The sequence below is a fragment of the Crocuta crocuta genome, unplaced genomic scaffold (assembly GCF_008692635.1).
Source record: "Crocuta crocuta isolate KB4526 unplaced genomic scaffold, BGI_CrCroc_1.0 scaffold131, whole genome shotgun sequence".
Taxonomy (NCBI): domain Eukaryota; kingdom Metazoa; phylum Chordata; class Mammalia; order Carnivora; family Hyaenidae; genus Crocuta; species Crocuta crocuta.
In genome coordinates, this window is record NW_027528977.1 from 9,678,772 (window position 1) to 9,703,142 (window position 24,371).

General features: G+C 46.8%; 1 protein-coding gene across 2 annotated transcripts in view; it reads left to right on the forward strand.

The window, feature by feature from the left end:
• LMAN2 (lectin, mannose binding 2) overlaps window positions 1-11,985 on the forward strand; it is a 21,744-nt gene extending 9,759 nt beyond the window's left edge. The window contains exons 3-8 of one of the 2 annotated variants that reach the window (XM_077757237.1): window positions 1,541-1,658; window positions 2,254-2,333; window positions 2,516-2,677; window positions 2,786-2,900; window positions 5,760-5,879; window positions 11,619-11,985. In XM_077757237.1, the coding sequence (XP_077613363.1) occupies window positions 1,541-1,658; window positions 2,254-2,333; window positions 2,516-2,677; window positions 2,786-2,900; window positions 5,760-5,879; window positions 11,619-11,704 (681 nt within the window). In that variant the 3' untranslated portion in view covers window positions 11,705-11,985. Of the gene's footprint in view, window positions 1-1,540; window positions 1,659-2,253; window positions 2,334-2,515; window positions 2,678-2,785; window positions 2,901-5,759; window positions 5,880-7,603; window positions 8,296-11,618 lie in introns of those variants that run through there. The other variant, XM_077757236.1, reaches the window with a different exon arrangement.
• The last annotated feature ends 12,386 nt before the right edge of the window (window positions 11,986-24,371 follow it).

Consider the following 24,371-nt stretch of genomic DNA (forward strand, 5'->3'; position numbering starts at 1 on the left):
GCGCTCTTAAAGTTTTTTATTTTTTACTTTTTAAATTATGTTCACTATATAAAATTCAAATATAGAAAATATTTCTTGTAGTTCCCCTACCAACATCACCTATTATTAATGTTGGTTCATTTTTTAAAAATTTTTTCCTCTGTATATACTAATTGCTTTTTTTCAGAAAACTTTTGCCACTTATTTTCCTTCTCTTAGTATCTTTGATATCTTCAAATGTAAAGGCTTATGGATCTGTTGTGATCTGTTAAAAACCTGCAACAACCAGATTGACCCCTGGAAGACGGAAGCATCAATAGTCCCATTGATTGAGAACATGTGTTTCCTTCCATCCTTATTTACACTGGTATTAATGATCTCTTTAATAGTTGCCAATCAGATAAGTCAACAATGTCTTGTTCTAGTTTGCTTTTCTGATGGGCCTTCATTTTTAATTTTTTAAATGTTTATTTTAGAGGAGATGAGGGGCAGAGAGAGAGGGAGACACAGAATCCGAAGCAGGCTCCAGGCTCTGAGCTGTCAGCACAGAGCCTGATGTGGGACTCGAACTCAAGAATTTCGAGGTCGTGACCTGAGCCGAAGTCAGACACATAACTGACTGAACCACCCAGGTGCCCCTGGGCCTTTGTTTAAACACTTCCTCATGTACCCAGCTGCAGACTTCCTCGAAGTGGATCCTTGTTAAAGTATTTGTCAATACCTTAGCTTTCACAAGCAATTTTCTGGTGGATAAGGCCAAGCTGTGTTTCCCTTACTGTGGACCGTGCCCAGCTCTGCACCTGATGTTCCTGAATGCCACGGTGTATCTGCCTTCTTTCATATCGCAGTAGTTCCGAGACCCCAGAGCATGACCCTTCCGGCCCTCCAGCCCTGGCACTGTCCTCACACTGAAGCTGGGCTGGCAAGAAGTATGGGGGCTAAGAACTTGGGGTTTGGAGTCATCCAGAAGATTGGTTAGAAGGGAAAGACAGTGGGGTTGGGAGATCAGAAAAGAGTTGCTGTACTTTATGTTAAAGGTCTGACGGCCATGGGAGGTATAGAAGACACAACACAAATTTCTGAGTCAGATCTGAGTTTGAGTCAGGACCATCCACTTACCTGCTGTGGACATGTTATTTTGTCTCTGAACGGGTTTTCTTTTTTGTAAAATACGTGGCTCCAATAGGGTTAATTCCACAAGATTTTGGGGCAGGAGCAGTGGAGATGAAGAGGAAACAGGGCTGATGGGTTTGGCTGGTGTTGAGGCAGGTGAATCAGTGTGAGAACCAGGCCCAAGAGAAGACTAGGCCAGAGTGGGCAGTCTGGGCCTCAGACGGCCTTGGGACACTGTGTGGCCTCCCTCCTTCCCACCTGGGAGGGCCAGCATCCCCCTCCCTTCCTGCTGAGGTGGTCTGTTGGTCAGTGGCACTTGTGACCCTGCTGCCTGGCCCTTTTCCAAGGAGTGCCCAGTTTCTGTGGAGGAGATGGGCCTGTACGGGTCACCTCTGTGTGGCAGGAAGGCCCAGGGGGCTCTGAGTTCCTCTCTCTGCTTTCTCTCCAGCCTTGCTTCCTCAAGGACTGGGAGATGCATGTCCACTTCAAAGTCCATGGTGCAGGGAAGAAGAATCTTCATGGAGATGGCATTGCCTTGTGGTATACCCGGGACCGCCTTGTGCCAGGTAGGGAGGTGGGGGCGTTCTGCCCAGGTTCGAGCACTGCTCTCTTCTTTGAGGACACCCGGGACCTCCAATCTACTTTGGGGAGTGTCCCTTTGCGAAGAGGAACAGCTGGATCCTGCAGCTCAACTCTAGCCCATTGTGGCCTGGTGTTGTACACCAGCTGAGAATGGATTTTACCATTCTACCATTTTTAAAACAAAAACAAGGAAGACTGTGTGGCTGAGGCCATATGTGGCTGCAAAGCCTAATGTTTTTTCTTCTGGCCCTTGACAGAAAGTTGCTGACCCTTGGGTCAGAGGATGGGGCATGGGGCTTCCTTTCCTCTCTACAAGTCCTTTCTGTCTCCTTGTCACCTGACATGTCAGAACACATGGCCAGGTGCTGTCCCCTAAACAGTTACCGTTTCAGATTTTGAGTCCTCTCTGCTATACCCCTTACACCTCCTCCTCCCTTAGAGATCCCTTCTCTTTCCTGGGCGAATGACCACAAATTAGCCTCTCTTTCCCTCACCCATACTGGCGATACTTTGTCCTTCAGGTACACAGGGGACAACTCCAATATCTCCCATTACGAGAGCATCTCCTTCTAATTCCAGGGCCTGTGTTTGGAAGCAAAGACAACTTCCACGGCCTAGCCATCTTCTTGGATACATATCCCAATGATGAGACTACAGAGGTATGCCGCTGCTCTCTCCCTCAGGCAGGACAGGAAGGACTGGGTATTTGGCTGGGGGGTGGGAACCAGGACTTCTCTCTGTTCTCAGCACAAAAGGGGCCTCCAGGGATCAGGGTGGTGGGTGACCCCAGTGCCTCCCACAGGATGCGCTGGCCTTAGAGTAACTGGTGTCTCGATCTCAGCGTGTGTTCCCGTACATCTCGGTGATGGTGAACAATGGCTCCCTGTCCTACGACCATAGCAAAGATGGCCGCTGGACCGAGCTGGCGGGCTGCACGGCTGACTTCCGCAACCGTGATCACGATACCTTCCTGGCTGTGCGCTACTCCCGGGGCCGTCTGACGGTGAGCAGACAGGATGGGGGCTGGTTATGCCTGTGCTACTTCTGTGTAGGCTTAAGTTGATGGGTGGGCTTGGACCTGGCATGTACTTGACTTGCTGGCTGGCTGCAGGTGATGACCGACCTAGAGGACAAGAACGAGTGGAAGAATTGCATTGACATCACGGGAGTGCGCCTACCCACTGGCTACTACTTTGGAGCCTCGGCTGGCACTGGAGACCTGTCTGGTGAGCATCTGGGTTGAGTGAGGCATTAAGTCTGTCTTGACCTTCCCTGGTCTTTTGGGAACTTGTGACATAGTTGATCGCTTTCCTTTTTGAACTTCCTTTGTTTGGTTCCACACACATCTGGGTTTCTTCCTCTACTTTTCAGCATCTGGGGATGTTGACATACCTGGGGCTTTATTCCGTGAGAACTCCTTCGGCCGTCTTCCCCTCTGCAGCTAGGGGGCTTTGAATCCATATACTACAGGGTCCTACATTTCCATCACCAGCTCAGACCTTTCCAGACCTGTCACCAATAGCCTGCTCAGCATCTCTGTCTGGATACCCAACAGGCATTTCAGTAGTCACATGCTTATAGCTGAAGCCCACATCTTGCCAAGGCATAAATAGCATCTCTGTTATTCTAGTTGTTCAGTCCAAGACACCTTGGTGCCACTGTGGTCTCTATTTTTTCTCTCACACACCACCTCTCATCCTTTGGTGAGTCCTGCTGGCTTTGTCTTCTTGGTGCAGCAGACCACTTCTTTCCCTCTGATAGTACCTGCCAGGTCCAGGCCGTCATCTTCACTCACTTGGACAACTGCAGGAGCCTCCCATGTGGTCCCCTCCTTCCATGTCAGCCTTCCTATAGTCTCTCCCAGTTCAGCAGTCAGAACGATTCCATTAAAGCCCAAGTGAAGTCTTGCCACTCCTCTCGTCTCCTACAGAATCAAGGCCCCTGTCTGCCCCAGTGGTGTTTGCTGGGCGCTGTGTGCCATGGCTCCCCTATGGACTCATGGCTTCCTGCTCCCTTATATCCCCCTCACCTGTTCTTCAGGTACACCAGTGCCCTCCTGCCTCGGGCCTTTGTACCCGTGCTTCATTCTTGACTCCTTCAGGTCTTGCTCAGATGTCACTTCCTCAGTGGGGCCTTCCCTGATTCCCTTATTTTAAAATTACACGTACCCCAGTCTCCTGTACACTCCTTATCCCCTTTCCTGGCTTTATTTTTCTTCATAGCATTTAACCATCCTGGAATCTCCCATGTAACTTATTTCATTTTTTGGGTCTGCTTAACTGAATTGTAAGCTTCATAAAGTCAGGGCTCTTGTCTTCTTTGGCCCACAGTGTGTCTGTATGCATTGGGGTGCTGCTAACCTGTGCAAGCCTCACTGGGCCACCAGGCCTGCTGACACTTTATAGTGACCCTTGGCCATGGTCCTCAGAAGGCAATCAGGGTCCCCAGAGGGCAGGCACCAAGCTCTGGGCCAGCTCTTGCTGACCAGAAGTGGGAAACAACATACAGGACCAGACAGAGGGCTTATTTATCCTCAGGATAAACATTTCCAGGAGCCTCCCCTTCACCATTGAAATGTCTAGGTCCACTTGGTCCCCAGAGAGTCCATTGCTTTGGGGTTTTAACGTTTTTAGTGTGGATATTTTAATTATACACCCAAAAGTGGGGAGGATAGTCTAATAACTCCCTTTGCCCGTTACCCAGCTTCAGGTAATCATTACTTGCTTGTTGATTACTTGGTAATCAGTTACTAGCTGAATGTCAGTCTTAAGTCACCCAGGATTCCAGCACAGTCCTTCCTCTCAGGTTGTCTGGAATTTCATTGGGTAGTACTTCAGCATATGTCAGGAGAAGGTTCTGGAAAAAAAGCGAGATCTGTGGCAGGTGGATGCTCTCTAAGCATTGGAGAGGCCCAATGAAGAGTGTTGGAAATGGCTGTGTACACAGTAGGGCCTGACCATTAATCGGAGAGTTATGAATGCCAGCCTCTGCAGCAGTAATCTCATGGGTAGTCACATGATATAGTGGTCTCTTTTCCCTTTTAATTCTTTTTTTTAATGTTCTGGGAGGGAGGGGGAGAGAGAGAGAACATGCACAGGGGGAGGGAGGGAGGAGGGGAGAGAGAGAGAGAGAGAGAGAGAGAGAGAGAGAGAGGGAATCTGAAGCAGACTCTGTGCTGACAGCAGAGAGCCCGACGCGGAGCTTGAACTCCCGAACCGTGAGATCATGACCTGAGCCAAAGTTGGATGCTTAACTGACTGAGCCACCCAGGTGCCCCTCTCAAATGTTTTTGTTTTTTTAATTTTTTTTCCTAATGTTTTATCTATTTCTGATAGACAGTGTGAGCAGCAGGGGAGGGTTAGAGAGAGAGGGAGATACAGAATCTGAAACAAGCTCCAGCCCCTGAGCTGGCTGTCAGCACAGAGCCCGACGCGGGGCTCGAACCCACGAACCATGAGATCATGACCCATGAGATCATGACCTGAGCCGAAGTCGGACGCTTAACTGACTGAGCCACCCAGGTGCCCCTCAAGTGTTTTCTGGGATAATCACTGCCCAGATATTAGAGCCTAGCCCTCAGCTGGTTGCTGATTCATTCATCTGCATCCAGAACTTGGGGTCTCTGACAGGAGCACTTGGCAGCTGCCTGCCTGCCCCTTGGGAGGATCAGACTTCTCAGCTGGCTGTAGAATAACATGCAGGTCCTTTTCTGGTACATACTGTCTGCCGGGCAAGCTGTCTTCTTTTTCCTGCCGTGATAACCAGGCAAGATGGAGATTATCACCTGGATTTACAAAGAAACTGACTCAGGATTTAGACCTAGGTGATTTTGACTGTAAAACTCATGCTTTTTTTTTTCTGTCCTGCCTCCTCTCAGATTTCTTACTGTTGTGTTCTAGAGGTGTTTTGGCTCCTGGAATACCTGCTGGGGGTGGCTGGGAGTTGCTGGGAAGAAAACAGGCCCCTCACTAGGTAGGAGCAGAGTTCTCCCCTGGGGACCTGGCCACTCTCAGGGACTGGAGCAGCACTTCTCGCTGGGGAAGGCAGTCTCCATGCTCCTTCTAAGCTAACTCTTGGTCCTACAGACAATCATGACATCATCTCCATGAAACTGTTCCAGCTGATGGTAGAACATACGCCTGATGAAGAGAACATTGATTGGACCAAGATTGAGCCCAGTGTCAATTTCCTCAAGTCGCCCAAAGGTATGTGTGCAAGGCCCATCTTGACCTGGGCAGCCTGGTATGGGGTTGCGGTGGGGCTGGCTTGGCTGAGTGCATATGGTCCATTTGCTTTTCCTCGGTCCAGCTGTGATTGTGGCCTGGGGTCTTGGATCAGCAGTCAGTGCTAATGAGTAGATTTGTGAGCACCTGGTACCTATTTCTGCTATTGCTTCATGCTGGGTTAATGGCCAATAAAGCCAAAGGGTCCAGTTTGTTGGTATAGTTGGCACACAGGGCATTCTCATGTAACACATGTGAGGTCTCAGTGAATGGCCTGGGAAGTAGGTGCTGCCACTAGCCAGGGGAACTGGTCCTCCAGGTTTCATGAGCTAGAACGAAGTGAGAAAAGATTCAACCTTGAGTTTTTGCAAAGCCCCAAAGCCTGGACTCTTCTCATGGTGCTAATTACCCACCAGTCTCTTCTCACAGAGCAAGGGTTCTGGTTGAAGTGAAACTCCTACGTGTGGACATCCACTCTAAGAACCCTGAAGTTGTGCCTGGGGGCCGGGGTGGGGCACTGAGAAGCCTCTCAGCCTAGCCCAAGGTCACCATGTGGAGTGTGAGCCAGAGTGACTTCTCACTTTTTGAAGATTCAAATTGCTTATCAACATCTCAGGAGCTAAACAAATCCTGCCATGTACTGCTGTTTTTGCAACCTTTAATTGAAGGTTTTCTGGCTGAGGGCTTTCAGAGAACTCATCTGCTCTGACCTACCCGGCAACCCCCTAAGGTTGGCCAGGCAGGAATTAATTTGTTTGCAGACTTGCTGATCCATTTGTTCCTTTAGCAGATGGTTCCAGAGCTTCCACTCACTGCCTGGCCATGGGCTAGGTGCTGTCCTAGGGCTCAGTCTAGTGACTGAGGCAAAGAAGGGGGCAGAGGAAGAGAGAGGCTGGTGGTGAGACTGTGTCAGCAGACCTGCCCTAGTCAGGATGTGTGGGAAAGGAGGACATAGCTTGGCTCCTACCTGGCATTCCAGGCCTTCTCCACAGTGAGGAGTGGAGGGCTGTGGCTCGGAAGGAAGGCCGAGTGGCAGGAACAGGGCCTAGGCTGCACAGGGCAGATGGACTTGAGTCTAGACCCCCGTCCCTTCCCCCACAGGCTAGTGAACTTTACCAAGTCCGTTCCTGCTGTCAGTCTCCTCTAAAAGCGAGATCATGAGTTCCCCATCCCAGGGTAGTTGGGATTCCAGGAGAATACCTCGTGTCAGGGCCTCATTTCTGGCAGAGTCCTTGATGTTAGCAGGCAGAGAAGTGGTGTGGCTGGAGCAGAAGGACAGGGGCTGGAGGGGAGAGTTCCCTAGGGACCATGGAATGCATTCAGGTGTGAGTCAGGGCAGCTTTTGGCCAGTGCTGTGTCTCTCCAGATCGGGATCTTGGACCACTGCATGGCGCCGAGGTGGGGCTTGTGAATGCAGTTCTTGGGCCTGCCTTGTGCTGACTCAGGCTCTCCTGGGGAGGCCATGAATCCAGTTTTCACCAGCTCCTTGCAGAGAAGACACCTGGCGCCTTGCTCCCTGGGAACCTCGGCCCCAGTGGGATTATTCCTCTGTCCATTCCCCTGCCCCTCCCTGGTACAGCTGCGAGTCGGACACAGGGCTGTCTGCTGCCTGTTGCTCTGCACCATCCTGTTGGACTCTCTGTCTCCTGGGAGCCCGCCTGACTTCTCCACTTTGCCACTTCAGCTCCCCTTCTCTTCTCCCCCAGACAATGTGGATGACCCGACGGGAAACTTCCGCAGCGGGCCCCTGACGGGGTGGCGGGTGTTCCTGCTGTTGCTGTGTGCGCTCCTGGGCATCATCGTGTGCGCCGTGGTGGGGGCCGTAGTGTTTCAGAAGCGGCAGGAGCGGAACAAGCGATTCTACTGAGTGGCCGGTGCTTTGCTCTGGGGAAGGCCTTGTTTTGGGCCCCGGCACTAATGTGAACTTTTTTTTTTTTTTTACTGGGATTGTAAAAGAAAAACAGGACAACCTTATTTCTTAACCGTTTCAAAAAAATAATTAAAGTATTTTCGTACATTTTGCTTCTTGCCCAGCAGGGACAAACTGCAGGGCTGGGGAATAGGGTTTGGCATCCCCACACCTGGGGCAGAGTTCCTTGGCCGTTGCCAACATTTCAGGAGCAGGGAGGAGTCTGTGCCCGGAGCGGGGCCCTGGCAGGTAGCTTTTGAACACTGGAGGGCCCCCCAACCACATTGGGTGGGTGCCTGAGGATGCAAGCAGTGATGTTGTTTTGTGCGGTGTGTGTTGGTGGAAAAGGAGGCTGACTGGGGAACCTGGGCCCTCCTGGTCACCCTCTGAGCTTCTTCCCAAGGCAGACCCTCGAGTCAGGCTGGAGGAGCAATTTGGTGGGGCTCAGAGTGTGACCGTTTGCTAAATAAAGTGAAATAACCAACCTCAGCTGTGCGACTGTCCTAAGGGGCTTGCTTCTCTTTTCCTTCGAGTAACTTCCAAGTGGCCAGCTTTACAGCTCTCAGCCTCCTCCCCTCGGCCCTGCCACACAGCCCCAGGAGGCAAGTGCTGTGCCTTCTGTTCCCAGATAGGGAAGCACAGCTCTGGGAGGTCGAGGGAAACTTGTCCAGTGTCACATAGCAAATGGGGTCATGGGGCTGGGGCCTTGTGCCATCTCCCACGTACTCTGAGCCTCTCACTGAAAAGGCTCCGGCAGGGGAAGATGTAGGGTACCACACAGAGGGTGGGACCTGAGTGCAAGCAAACTCTAGGGACCTCTAGCTTAGGGGGCTTCAGGAAGAGCTGGAAGGGATTGGTGGGTACAGGAGGACCTTTGGGGTGCATCGAGGGGAAAAAGATGGCACAGGGAGTGGAAGAAAGCCAGCAGTTAAAGGAAAGAACCATCATCTGGCAGCTTTCTTGGGTCTGTCTGTTCTGGCCATGGTCTGCCTCTGCTCTCCAGACTGTTCTTAGGTGCTCCTGACCCCACCATGGAACCAGTGTGTCCCCATCCATTCCAGAGCCATCTTCAGCATTTTCCACTTAAATAACAATTGAGTCTCTCTCTTTAAAAAAAATTTTTAATGTTTGTTTATTTTTGAGGGGGAAGGGCAGGGAAGAGCAGAGAGAGGGAGACACAGAATCCGAAGCAGGCTCCAGGCTGTCAGCATAGGGCCTGATGCGGGGCTCAAACCCACGGACTGTGAGACCATGCCCTGAGCCAAAGTCTGATGCTCAACCATCTGAGCCATCCAGGTGCCCGGAGTCTCCATCTTAAAAGCAAGAGCAACCCTGTGTCCCTGTTGTAACCAGACTTCTTGTAATTAATATTCTTGATTAGGTTCTTCTAAAAAATGGATAGAAGTGGATGAGGTGAAAAGTAAGAACCTATTTTCCTGTCAGTCTTTCACCTTCACTCCTTGAGCTCTTCGTTGATCTGTTCACAATCTTTTGTCCCTCTCGATGTGTCCTGTGTATACATGGGACTTGTCTTTCAACAGGTTAAATGTTGAGATTGTTTATAAGATCACAGTGACTGAGAAGTCTGAGCTGTGTTTTCTCTCATGGGGCTGGGAGCCTGTTCGTGAAGCTGTAAGAGAAAGCATGATCTTCCTTATTGAAATATTTTATTGAGGACTTTCCCTAGAACAGTTTCTTTACTTGAAAAGCTAACTTGGAGTGCTTACTATATGCCAGGCATGGTTCTGAGCAGTTGACATGTATTAACTCATTTCTTTCCCCAATACTTAACCCACTTGGACACGAGAAATCTGCTAGGTTGGGTGGCTCCTGCCTCACTGAGCATCTCCCCCCTCGGTGAGCGCCATGTCCATACTGATGTGAATGGCCAAGGCCTGGAATCTGGAACTCTCTGTGGCTGTTACAACCATCAGCAGCAGCACTACACTCATCATACTTGGCCTTTAATTTTGGCCCTATCGTGGCCTTCCTGGATTTCCTGAATTATGAGGCAAATTGGCATCCTGTCCTATATGGCTCTTGCCCTTGGCTGCATGTTGGAGACATCTGGAGAATAAATGTTCTGTGTGATCTGTAGTTTGCGTTTAAGAAGTAGGTGGGGTGTGGGCAAGGGGAGTTTGAAAACAACCCCGCCAGGTGGTTTGGATGAGCGCATTAGGCTTGGGAACTCGCAGGTGTAGATCAGTGATTTGAAGGCTGAGATTGAAGTGGTCCTGGGCTGTTCTTGGTGGTCAGCGTCTTGTTTGCATCCCTTTCAAAGTTCAAACCTAGAGATGCTTCCCTAGAAGGTTAGGTTTGTGTTCTCACATCTGCTTTTTCACGCATGTGGGATCATGCTGCTATAATCTACATTTTTGCCACATGCATTTATTATTATTTTTAAATGTTTGTGTTTGAGAGGGGGAGGGAGCAGAGAAAGGGGGACAGAGGATTTGAAGCCAACTCCACGTTGACAGCTTCAGCACAGTGATCCCGATGTGGGGCTCGAACTCACAAACTGTGCGATCATGACCTGAGCTGTAGTTGAATGTTCAACCGACTGAGCCACCCATGTACCCCTGCCACATATGTTTAAAAGCAGAGTTATTTCATCATACAGAGTTTAAATAAAAATGTATATCCCTGCACCTGTTGTGCAATGAAACACTGCTGACACATTTGCATCCATATTTGTCCCCTGCCCCAAATATGTGCCCCTCCTTTTGGAGGTGATTGCTGCAGATTCTGATTTTTTCTTTCTTTCTTTTTTAATGTTATATTTATTTTCAAGAGAGTGCAGGTGAGGGTGAGGGACAGTGAGAAGGGGGACAGAGGATCTGAAGCAGGCTCTGTGCTGACAGCAGTGAGCCCTATGTGGGGCTTGGACTCATGAGCTATGAGGTCATGACCTGAGCTGAAGTCCAATGCTCAACCAGCTGAGCCACCCAGGTGCCCCTGAGTTTTTTTATGTTTCTTAAAAATGTTACAGTGGAGGTATGTATGCCTAAATACAGAGTAGTATTTTGCATTCTAAAAATTTACAAATGGTACACAGATGTATTCCTCAACTCTTAAAATTCAGCATTGTTCATGGATCTTTGCATTAGATGTAGCTCAAGATGTGGCATGAGTGGACTCCAGGTTCTCTGTTTGGCCACTGCTGGATGTTTGGATGGTTTCCGGGTGTTTGCTCTTAGAATGCTGCCCTAACTGTTCTGAAGCATGTCTCCATCCATGCACATGTGGGAGGAACTGCCAGGTTGTAACTTCCATACGTTCCAGTCTTACTGGTTGTCCTGGATTCTCTGTCGGTTGTATCCATTCTGCTCCCACCTTGGTGACTGATATTCCCTCTGCCCATTTCTCAGCACTTGATATCATCAGTGTTTGCTTATTGATGATCTGATAGGTGTAAAAGTTTTAATTTGCATTTCTCAACTAGTCAGGTTGAGGATTTTTGTATCCTCAAGGATCTGTCCATGGTGGTTTAATTTTTTTTTACCCCTCACCTTTTTCTTGTGGATATATGCGAATTCTCATGGGATTTTCTGGTGTGTGTTTTGCAGATTACCTCTCAGTATGCTTGTCTTTTGCTTTTCTAATGTTTTGTGATTTACAGTCTATATTTTAATGTCATTTACTAATCTTTTCCAAATATTTTTCCCCCAAAAGTCTGAAAATTTTGTTCAAACTTCGTTTATAAGCTCCATGAAATTAATTTTTGTGTGGGGTGTGGTATAGGGATCTGGTTTTCCCACTATGTATAGCCAGTTGTCACAACACATTTCCTGACATTCATCCTTCTACACAAGCCACAGCACCGCTGAGTCAAGCGCTCCAGACACTGCTCCCTCGTCTTCCTTCTGTTCCATGGCCAGAAGACCATATGCTTAGCTAAACCCTCCAGTTTCTTAGCTAGGTTGGCTCTGTGAGAGCTGTGCCTGCCGAGGAGGTGCTCCATAAAAAGTGCCAGATGGCAGCTGGTGTGGCTGTTTGCCCATCTCCCTCCTCCTGCTGGACCGTGGAGGTGACCCCCAGAGGTGCAGAGGCCCCTGTGACCGTGGGGGCAGAAGCGAGTACCAGAGCTGGGTGGAGCACACATCCTCAGGACAGCCCTGGACTGCTGACTGCTGGGCTTTTATGTAAAAAAATAAATAAATAAATTTGTATTTGCTCAAACTACCGTGAGTCATGTTTTCTGTTATTTGAGGCTAAGAATANGCAGGTAATGTTGATGTGTCCACTTGGTGCCACAGTTTTGGGTACTGGGACACGACACCAAAAGGAACTTATAGTCCCCCATGGAACTTACAGTCTGGTGGGGAAATCAGGTGAAATAAGTATTTATGGTATAAAGTAAGTTTAAAGTATATAGTAAGTATAACATATGCCACGTTAGTACTTGTATTTGTTTCTTGTAGCTCCCATAACTACATACCACAGATTGGTGGCTTTAAACGACAGAAGTTTATTGTCTCACAGTCTGGAGGCTGGAAGTCTGAAGTCAAGGTGTTGCAGGGCCATGTTCCCTCTGATCGCTCTAGGGAACTATCTGTCCCTGCCTCTTCCTAAATTCTGGAGATTCACTGCAACACTTGGCATTCCTTGGCTTGTAGACCTGGCACTCCAGTCTTTGACTCCATCATTGCATGGCCATCTTCACCCTGTCTTCTTCGGTCTCCAAATTTCCCTTGTATTAGCACACCAGTCAGTCACATTGGCTTAGCCGTCCCCATGACCTCATCTGACTGGAATAGATCTATATAGAACCTGTTTCCACATATAGTCATATTCTGGGGTTAGGACTCAGCATAGCTTTTGGGGGGAACACAGCTCAAACTGGAACAGTGATTAAGGGGAACAAAACTAGGAAAAGTGGATACAAGGAGTCGGATGAAGATGGTGAAAGACCTGTATTTGACTAACAACCTATGGGAAACAGAGTGAAAATTCATTGAGCTTTAGATTTGTGTATTTTTCCATATATAATATTTTAATAAACAATATCAAAAACAGCTTTTTTTTTTTTAAAACTGCAGTATTAACAATGTTACATTAATTTCAGGTATACAACATAAGGCTTTGACAGCTCTGTTCTGCTGTGCTCACCACAAGTGTGGCTGCCATCTGTCCCCATACAATGCTATTACAGTACCATTGACTGTATTCCCTATGCTGTACTCTTCATCCCTGTGACTTATGCCATACCTAGAAGCCTGTATCTCCCACTCCCCTTCACCCATTTTGCCCAGCCCCCTACCTCCCTCCCCTTTGGCAACCATCAGCTCTCTATATATCTCGGTCTGCTTTGTTGTTAGTTTTCACATATAAGTGAAGTCATACAGTATTTGTCTTTCTCTATTTCACTTAGAGTAATACCCCCAGGTCCATTCATGTTGCTGCAAGTGGCAAGAGTTTTTTTTTTATATGGCTGAGTAATACTCCATTGTGTGTGTGTACCACATCTTTATCCATTCATCTATCTGTGGGACACTTGGGTTGCCTCTGTACCTTGGATATTATAAATGCTGCAATTAACTAGGGCTGCATATGTTTTTTTGAATTACTGTTTTTGTTTTCTTTGGGTAAATACCCAATAGTGGAATTACTGGATCATATTGTATTTCTGTACTTAATTTTTTAAGGAGCTTTCATACTGTTTTCCACAGTGGCTGCATCAGTTTACATTCCCACCAATGGTTGCTTGAGGGTTCCTTTTTTCCCCTCACATCTTCACGTATACTTATTATTTCTCATCTTTTTGATTCTGGCCATTCTGACAGGTGTAAGATCATATGTCATTGTGGTTTTGATTTGCATTTCCCTGGTGATTAGTGATGTTGACCATCAATTTATATGTCTGTTGTCCATCTGTCTTCTTTGGAAAAATGTCTCTTCAGGTCCTCTGCCCACATTTTAGTTGAATCATTTGTGTGTTTGGTGTTCAGTTGTACAACTTTGTATGTTTTGGATATTAGTTACTTATTGGATAGATCATTTGCAGATATCTTCTCCCATTTAGTAGGTTGCCTTTTCATTTTGTTGATGGTTTTTAATCACTGTACAAAAGATTTTTGTTTTGGTGTAGTCCCAATAGTTTATTTTCTGCTTTTGTTTTCAAAAGAGTAGCATTATAAGAATCTCATGATCATTATTTGGCATTTCTTGACTGCAATCAATATTGGTATTGCGTGTGTGCACTAAAATCTTGCCTCTGGGTTTTTTTTTTTTTAATGTTTTATTTATTTCTGAGAGGGAGAGACAGCGTGAGCAGGGGGGTCTCAGAGAGAGAGAGGGAGACACAGAATCCGAAGCAGGCTCCAGGCTCTGAGCTGGCTCTCAGCACAGAGCCTGACATGGGGCTCGAACCTACTAACTGTGAGATCATGACCCGAGCCAAAGTTGGATGCCTAAATGACTGTGCCACCCAGGCACCCCTGGGTAGTTTTTTTTTTTTTTTAATGTTTACTTTTGAGAGAGAAAGAGACAGCCCCATGGGAGGAGGGGCAGAGAGAGGGAGATAGAATCTGAAGCAGGCTCCAGGCTCTGAGCTGGAGCACAGAGCCTGATGACATGAGGCTTGAACCCACAAACCATGAGATATGACCTGAACCCAAGTTGGATGTTTAACTTACTGAGTCACCCAGGCACCCCCGCCCATGGTTTTATCTTACTTTATTTTGATTTCTGACTTTAGTTCCATCATGGATTAAAGGCTAATTAATTCAGCAAGTTTTTGTTAATAAACTAGTATGTACTAGGCAACAGGCAAGGGTGCAGACGTACAGATCCTGCTTTCATGGAATGCAAAGTCTGGCTGAGAAGACAGAGCGTATGACCTAGGATCCAGACAGAGGCCACTTAATAATACAGGGGGTTGGTCATGGGTGTGTGGGAAGGCTGAAGGAACAAAAAGGGTCCCTGAGATATACCAGAAATTCAGTGTGGGAAACAGATACCTCCCAGAGGGATCAAACAGAAGAGGTGATGTTACCTTGAAGCTTGGAGGGCCCTGTGGTTGGTGCTGAAACCTGTGAGAATATGGAAGCTGGTGGTTACTTGGACTTGGAAGGGAAATACAGCCTTGGTGAGGAGGGACCCTGGGGCAGCTGGGCTTTCTCAGACGGCAGGGCAAGTTCTCTGCTGCTGGGAGTGCTGGAGGCAGGAGCTCCCTGGCACCTGCTGCTGGCTTTGGAAAAAAGGAGGTCCCCCTTTTCCTGCCTCCCCTTCCATTTAATACCTCTTCCCAGTAGCAGAACTCAGCAGGAGACCAGCTGATTAGGGAGCCTGGGAAATGGTGCAGAGTTCCAGACCCGGCATCATACAACAGTATGGAGAGTCAGGCTTGAGGCTGAGAGATGGTGGGTGAATAACTTGCAGGCAGGAGGCTGCTGGGCGCAAGGGCATCTGGAGGGTGGAGGCCAAGGTCCCTGGACTGGCCAGCACCACAGATGGCATTCCTAGAGAAACCCACTTCTGTGCATGCATTACGTTGGGTTTTCTTTTACTCAAATCTGAACCTAATCCTGGCTCGTGCAAGTAGGGATTGGTGACCGGAGGGAGAATCTATTATGTAGAAGGAGGGAAGGACTTGAAATGGTTAGGTTGGTAAATTTAGAAGCTAGTGGGATATTGTGGAGGGAGAATGTTAGGAGGGAAAGGAGCAAACCTTGGATTGATGTGAAATCATGCGGTGGAAGTGACTGATACAGAATAAGCTGGGAGACTTAGGCCACGTGTCAGTGCAATGGCACATCCTCATAGTCTCAGCTGATCTACTCCTTAGATAGCACTCCTTAGCTGACAACTCCAGATATCTGGACTCTAGATCCTGCGAAAGCAATTTTAAATTGTGCGTCATCACTGCCATCTTGGGAAGGCAGAACAGGAAGCCAACAGAAATTACTTGGGACTTTGGTTCCAGAATTGGTGTTAATGTTTTAAAATATGCAGTTACTTACTTTCCTAGTCTTGCTCTGTGATTCTTGTGTCCTGTGTCATCTTTTTTTTGGGGGGGGGAGGGGGGGTTGGGGGTTGCTGTCAGGAAGCTTTGTCAGGTTGGCAGGGACACTGGCTGGAGCTCCATCCACCATGTAAGAAACCCCACTACCTGAAGCTCCCTGCTAGGGAGCCCTGTGGAGGCACTCCAGCTGACAGTTCCAGCTGGTGTCCATCCTCGGCCACTGGGGCCCAGGTGCCAAATGTGCAAGGAAGGAGCCCTCTGAGTTCCTATGTCCATTGTTCAAGTCATCCCATCAGAAGCCCAGATGTCATGAAGTGGAGAATTCACCATATTTCCATGCTCCTTTCAAATCCCTAACCCACAGAACCCTGAGCATAAAAGGATTGTTGTTTTATACCACTAGCCTTCAGGGTAGCCCTTTATGCAGCGGTAGATGGTTGGACTACATACATACCCCACCCTTCCATGCCATCTCTTAATCTCTCTTTCCGAATTTCTGTTGGGAGTAGAGGGGGGAAAGGGCATTGAAGTGGTCTTGGCCTTGATCCTCCTGTTGTCTTGTGTTTTTGGTCATCTCATTGTCGGAAAGTAGGAATTCCCCACTACAGATGTGAGCCTTTAGCCAATAAATACCTCATGTTGACTCTGACTTTGTGACATTTGGACTAAGGCATACATGCCCTCCTCTATTAACTGACCCTTACAGATAAGGTACCCACTTCTGCCAGGCAAGGGAAGGACAATCCCGACACATACAAGGCCACAGGTTTGTGTACTCAGGGTAAGTGGCTCCTGACCTACTTGACCTGCTTTAATATATAACAGACATTCTGTGCACCTAATAGCCAGGTGAATTCTTCAGAGTGTTGGGTGCTGAAGCCTAGGTCTTTGAAAAACATGAGCATTCCCCTTTCTAATTTCAGGAAGATGGGATGCAGACATCCAGATGATTGGCATAATTAGACCATGGTTCTCAGGATGGGGTCTGTGAGTCACCAGACTGCTGGTAGTGGAGCATAGGAATATGCTTTTTAATGTTTGTTTGTTTTTGATTGGGGGGGGGGAGGCAGAGAGAGAGGGAGACACAATTCGAAGGAGGCTTCAGGCTCTGAGCCTGACGTGGGGCTCAAACTCATGTCATTAGAGATAATGGCTTGAGCTGAAGTCTGGCACTTAACCAACTGAGCCACCCAGGCACTGTGGAATATGCATTTAAAAACAAAAACATTTTTGAGAGAGTGTGGGTGTGAGCAGGGGAGGAGCTGAGAGAGGGAGACAGAGACAGAGAATCAGAAGCAGGCTCCTCACTGACAGTGCAGAGCTGGATGTGGGGCTTGAACTCACGAACTGACCTGAGCTGAAGTCAGACACTTAAATGACTGAGACATCCAGGCGCCCCAGGAATACGCATTTTTAATAAGCACTTGAGGGGAGTCCTAAGCACACTGACAGTTGAGGAACATCAGATTAGATGTGTCTTGTGTCTGTGGTGGCTTATGGCCACCACAAAGCATATTTGAAAGGTTATGAAAAATTTTATTGGATTAGTCCAATAAAATATTGCTTTATCTGTTCGAGGACGAAACAGAATTTCTGTATTCATCACCTTGGACACAAATTTCATTTTGTAATGGTACTATCTTCTTCCCCGGAAAGCAGGCAAGCACAATATTGACACCCTAGAGCTTCAAGCATTCATCTCCTTAGCTGGTCTCCATTTGAGGATGGGAACAGGCACTACAAACCCTAGAAAGTGCCTCCTGGCAGCTCGCTCCTACTGATTCTCAAAGTCAAAATAGAATCACTTAGTAAGGAAATTCCCAAACTGAAAACAATCTAGTTTGCATTTTAGTCTCGTATTCTGTCTCAAAGACCCGTTGTTAGTGTTCTCTCAGTTTCCAAGAGCATGGTCACCCTCGAGGCAACTTCATCCAAGGGGGAGCTTGCCAGTTTTTCCTCAGGATATGTTTGCCCCACAGTTGTGAGTTGGAGCTAAATTTTAAACCAGCTGTAACTTATTTTTTCCCTCTGAAGCTGTGTGCTGATTCAGGATTTTGGTAAGACACCCCCACCCCCCCGTTAAATCTGCTTATAAAAATTTAAACCTGGAATACAAAAGTAGGTGTTTTTAGGACACAGTCTAATTCTTTTCTTTTTTAAGATATTTGTTTATTTGGTGGGGTGTGTGTGAGTGAGCACAAGCTGGGGAGGGGCAGAGAGAGAGAGAGGGAGACATAGAATCCCAAGCAGGCTCCAGGCTCTGAGCTGTCAGTACAGAGCCTCATGCTGGGACTCGAATTCATGAACTGTGAGATCATGACCTCAGCCGAATGCTTAACCATTTGAGCCACCCAGGTGCCCCAGAATGTCATGATTTGCAGTGTATTGGTTTCTGTTCACCCCTGCACATCACTTGAGAACAAAGTTAATATCACCTAATGTACGCTTAGCAATGAAAGTTCCTTTAAATAAGCCTCACAGTTTACACAAGAGGGTATTATCCCTTCCATAGACAGAACCATGCCCTGCGAACGTTTATGACTCTGAAAAGGGATGAAAATCTTTTAGAGTAGAAACTTGGTTTTCCACCAAGGAAATAATTTTTTTTAAATGTTTTTATTTGCGAGAGAGAGAGGGAGACAGCATGAGAAGGGGAAGGTCGAGAGAGAGGGAGACACAGAATCTGAAGCAGGGTCCAGGCTCTGAGCTGTCAGCACAGAGCCCGACGTGGGGCTTGAACCCACGAACTGTGAGATCATGACTGGAGCCGAAGTCGGATGCTTAACTGACTGAGCCACCCAGGCGCCCCAGTTTTTCACCAAGGAAAGAAAAAACCTTGCTAAAAACAGTTTGCAGGGTTTATTGAAATAATCTATAGGTTTTATCAGTTGTGTTTTTATTTAAAAATGCAGCAAACTATGTGATTAATTTAAAAATCAAATATACCAAAGGCTCATAGCAACAACAGAAATAACCACTCTTACATGTTTTGGGAGCAATGATTTTCAGCTCTGTCAGTTCTTTCTCCTAATAGTTCCTTTTGTATTTCTCAATTACATCCTTCTGTCTTAATTTGTAAGTTTTTAGCATTATGTATGTATTTCCTTGTATGCTTCTTGAGGTTTAGCTCTTTTATACCTTCTCTCCAGCTTCTCTCTCTGTTTTTAGCTAAGTAAATGGTCATTATTATGTAAACACATTCTACTCTCAAGCCAGATACAGCACCCCAGTTACAGCACCCCGATTGCGGTTTTAAACTTCTTCGTGAATTGATACTTGCTTCATTTTTTTTTTAAATGTTTGTTTATTTTTGAGACAGAGCATGAGTGGAGGAGGAGCAGTGAGAGAGGGTGACACAGAATCCAAAGCAGGCTCTAGGCTCTGGGCTGGCTGTCAGCACAGAGCCCAATGCGGGGCTCTAAACTTACAAACAGCGAGATCATGACCTGAGCTGAAGTTGGACGCTCAACCGACTGAGCCACTGAGGCGCCCCGCCCCATTTTTTTTTTTTTTTTTTTAAAGCAATCTCTACACCCAGTGTGAGGCTCAAACTCATGGGATCTGGAGTCTTATGTTCTACCCACTGAGCCAGCCAGGTGCCCCAGACACTTGCCTCCTTGCTAACATAATTTTTCCCATATACAGTCTCTCTTTTTCTTGCTTGCTCTCTCTTTCTCTGTCTCTCTCCCTCTTCCTTCCTTTCTCTCTCCCCCTCCACATGCTCAGTGTGGAGCCCGAGGTGGGGGGCTTGATCCTACAACCCTGTGTTCATGACCTGAGCCTTGGACGCTCAGTGGACTGAGCCACCAGGTGCCCCAATCTTCACTTCTTTCTAAAGTCCTATGTCATTGTCTTTGCCTCCTTTTCCAGACATGTTCCTCCTCCCTGCCTGCACCCAGTAGCCACACACCCATGCCTGGGTCTTCCCTTCTATGTCCTTCTGAGTTGGAGCAGTTCTTCTGGCATATACAGCTCTTTCGAAGCACAGCAGCCTTGTTTTGTAAGAATCTAAACTTTGAACTCTGGCGTGGCCTTGGCTTCTCTTTCTCCTAACTCTAAAATAACTGCAGAGGGGTGCCTGGGGGGCTCAGTTGGTTAAGCATCAGACTCTTGATTTCAGCTCAGGTCATGATCTTACAGTTTGGGAGATTGAGCACTGACAGCACAGAGCCTGCTTGGAATTCTCTCTGCCTCTCTCTCTGTCTCCCCGCCCCCCCNTCTCTCTCTCTCTCTCCTAGAAATAAATAAAACATTTAAAAAAAAAAGTTTATTTATTTAGAGAGTGAGTGCAAGCGGGGTGGGGTCAGAGGAGAGAGGGAGAGAGAGAATCCCAAGTAGGCTCCAGGCTGTCAGTGCAGAGCCCAGCTTGGGGCTCAGTCTCTTGAACTGTGAGATCATGACCTGAGCTGAATCAAGAGTTGGACCCTTAACCGAGCCACCCAGATGTCCCATAAATCTTCTGTTTTCTGATCCTTCTTTAAAAAATAGGAACATTTTATTTTGAATTAGTTTGAATCCAGCAGCTTCCTTTGTAATCAGATCAACTATATCAGCAATTGTATCTGTAAGGTTTAAAAAAAATTGTCACTGTCAAGCAATAAAAAACATTTTCTGTCAAAAGAAAAAAAAAAGATAAAATACCCACAGGTTTCATATGTTCTCACTTGGGGGACTGGTTGTATCCCTGATAAGTGATATCTACTTTCCTCCTACCAGAATCCAGATTTAATTTGGATTTCCAGCTGTCTTGCTGATGTTGGTTAGGAGAAGTTAATAGTCATCAGGTGGCACTTCTAGAAAATTCTTTGAAAGAGCTGGTTCAGCCTGAGGCACACCCCTCTGCCCTAGCCCTCCTCCTTGCTGGAATGTCCAGCAGCTGTGTGGATGTGCGAGGCTACCTCAGACTACGGGGTGAACTTTGGGACAGACCTCTCGTTAAGGATGGGCAAGCAGAAGGCAGGAGCTGCCGGCCTGCAGCCCTCCTGTCAGCCCTGCGCCCCTGATGCTGAACATTAGCGTGAGAGAAAAACAAATCTCTGCTTGGTTAATACATGGGTTGGCCTTTTACCCTCACCTAACTCAGTTTCTGACTGGTGCCTGAGAGACTTCAGTTATTTAATGAAAATACCGATTTCCTGAAACAGTTCTGGGGATTCTGAAGAGTCCCTAGAAATCGATTTTTTTTAAACCTAGTTAACTGTAATTTACATTACCCAGTGGGACCTAATTCTTCACTCAGAAAGGTTCAAGCCCTGTTTGAAAGGAGAAAAGGAATAGCTAGATTTTCAAAGTACTTCCAGTTCTGCTGTTCTCTCTCGAGCACCTTCACTAAGGCCCCTGATTTTATCCGGCTGCGCTCCTGCTCGGCTGGCAGCCCCCCGGGTGTGCAGGCGCGGGAAGCCTGCCTGCGCTTCTGATGATTTTCCCATTTCTGACCAACTTGGGGTCCGTGCCTTTTTGTCTCCATCAACAGAGGTACCATCCCTCAGGTCCAATTAGGGTTCTCCCGGAGTCTTCCATTGCCATGCCCTCTGTTCCCCTGGAATGTTGGAGACCTCACTTCCTCTGGTCTGCCCCTGGCACAGCTCACCCACCATTTGTAGGGCAGAGTACATGCCCGCTTCCCCAGACCACAGAGAGGAAAACAGTGTCTTATTTTAGCTCCTGTTTCCTTGAGTGCTGTCTGGTGCCGTCACTTCCCATTTATTCTCTCAGGCATTGTGCCTCTTAACCTCTGAATAGTCTCCTCCTATAGATGTGGGCGTTGTTTTTTTTTGTTGTTGTTTTTTGGGCTCAAGCTTTTCTGTCCATATATACCTGACCTGTAGAAATTTCTCTCAGAATTGTGGGGTCTGAATAGACCATTTGTGTGTGTGTGTTTTTTTTTTTTTTTTTTTTTAAATAATGGGTTTTTTGGAGAGAGACATAAGGGCACATGCCTTCCATTGAGGTCTGGTCTATATCCTGGCATTAAGTTGAGCTTTTTTCTTTGTGGTATGAAATGTAGTCGATTTCTGTAGGTAGGGCTTGTATATGGAAATTGTGTAATTAGAATTTGATGTGTCTGTTATTAGATCAGCTTTATTCGGGTGTCCAGATACCTCATACTTGTCCTTTGTGTAGTTTGTATGATTGATAAAAGCCGATAGAGGTTGTGCTTGCTTTGGCAGCACATAAACTAAAAACCAACTGAGGTTATTTGTTTTTGAGCACTGTTATTTTAAATAACTTTTAATTTATGCGTAACATACAGAGTTGGCTTTTTTTTTTTTTTTCAGAGTTGGCATTTTTTAATGTTTTTTTCCTGAGAGGTATATGCAGAAGTGCTTCATGTTTTTTCTTGATCTACCTCTAATCCTTTCTTGATCTAATTGTACAAGCTATACTTGTACAAAACGAAATGAAGCACTCTTTGATATCTTGTTCCAACTAAATTAAATCTTTCAGTATTAAGGAAAAATATCCACTGAGAGATCATATAGATTGTAGGCTAGCAGATCATCAGGAGATCTTGATAAGATGATTCTTTGAAAATATGACATATTGACCTGCCATGTCTATAAAACTACCCAAAATAGTAGTCAAATGTTAATGATTTTTTTAGAATTAAATTTTTTTTTTATTTTAGAGAGCATGAGCAGGGCAGAGTGGCAGAGCAAGAGAGGGAGAGAGAGAGAGAGCAAGAGAGGGAGGGAATTTTAAGCAGTTTCCTTGCTCATTGTGGAGCCCAACACGAGGCTCCCTAGGATCCTGACCTGAGCTGAAATCAAGAGTCTGACGCTCAACCAATTGAGACCCCAAGGTGCCCCAGTGGTGGTCAGATGTTAGGCAAACTGCTTAAATTGTATTTTTAAAAAAATGTTTATTTTTGAGAGAGCAAGGCAGAGCATGAGTGGGGCAGGGGAAGAGAGAGAGAGGGAAACACAGAATCTGAAACAGGCTCCAGGCTCTGAGCTGTCAGCACAGAGTCCATCGTGGGGCTTGGGAATGGCAAGATCATGACCTAGGCCGAAGTTGGACGCTTAACTGACTGAGCTACCCAGGCATCCCAGTGTAAATTGTATTTTTAAAAAATAGGTGATCTCTACACCTAGTGTGGGGCTCGAACTCATGACGTTGAGGTCAGCAGTTGCATGCTGTACTGACGAAGCCAGCAGGTGCCCCTATTTTGACTATTTTTAAGTGTAAACTCAGTGACATTAAGTATATTCACAGTGTTGTGCAGCCATCACCATCCATGTCCAGAACTTTTTCATCTTACCCAACTGACATTCTGCTCATTAAACACTAAAACCCGTTGCCTTCTCTCCACAGCCCCTGGTAACTTCTGTTCTGCTCTTGTCTGAATTTGCCTGTTCTAGATACCTCGTATGTTAGTTCAGTTACGTAACATTTGTCCTTTTGTGTCTGGCTGCTTTCACTTTGCATATGTTTTCAAGGTTAGGGTTTCAGTGTCATCAAGGTTAACATGTATCAGAATAGTATGGCCAAACAATATTTCATTGTATGGATATATCACATTTTATTCATCTGCTGATGGACACTTGGGTTGCTTGTACCTTTTGGCTAGGGTGAATAATGCTGCTATGAACATGGAGACCAGTATGTTTGAGTCCCTGCTTTCAGTTCTTTTGTTGGATAGACCCAACAGTAGAATTGCAGTCATAGGGTAATTCCATGTTTACCTTTGAGGAACTGCCAGACAAGCAGCTTTAGTTCCCATGGCGCTGGAACTCTTTGCAAAGGCTCAGAGCTCACCTTCCTTTCTACTAGAGTGTTGCTAGATAAGCTGGACTTGTGACCACACCAGTGCCAACTGTGTCTCAGGGCTGGTTGGCACTCTGAGCACTTTTGGAGAAGGTGCCTGGAAAGTGTTCAGACTTGTTGGTTGTTTGATGGCCTGTGAGATCACTTCTTGGCAAGTCAGGCATGCTGCCAAACTTGGGGATCTCAAGAGAGGTGATGCCCATCGAGTTAAAGATTCTGTCTGTGAAACCTGGTAGCAGCTGGTGTGGTAGCCCTTAGTTACTGAACACAAACTGGAGGAACTGAAAAGGACCTTAAAAATACTTCTGGCATGAGGCACCGGGGTGGCTCGGTTGGTTGAGTGTCTGACCCTTGATTTCGGCTCAGGTCATGATTCCAGGGTCATAGCGTGTAGCCCCATGTTGGACTCTGTGCTGAGCATGGAACCTGCTTGAGATTCGTTTTCTTCCTCCCTCTGTCTTCCCCTCTCTCTCCCACCCTCTTCTCCCTCTGCCCCTCTCCTTTTCTCCCTCTGCTTCTCTCCCTTTCTCCCTCTGCCCTTCTCCCTCACTCATGCTCGCTCACTCTAAAAAAAAAAACTCAAATACTTCTGGCAGGATAGTAGTTGTAAAAACTGTGACCCTTAGAGCTTTACCGAGACCCGGCCTCAGTACCAAGTTGAATTTGTCAACCGTCCAAGGAAGTTTCTCCATGGAATAGAACAACCCTTGCTTCACCTCTGTAGAGAAAGCATGCCAGATAGCAGTACACATCAAATAACTATACAAATTCAAAACCATGGTGACAATTTTCACCTCACTGGGGGACTTCTTGGTTCCCTGCCATTTTCTTGGGA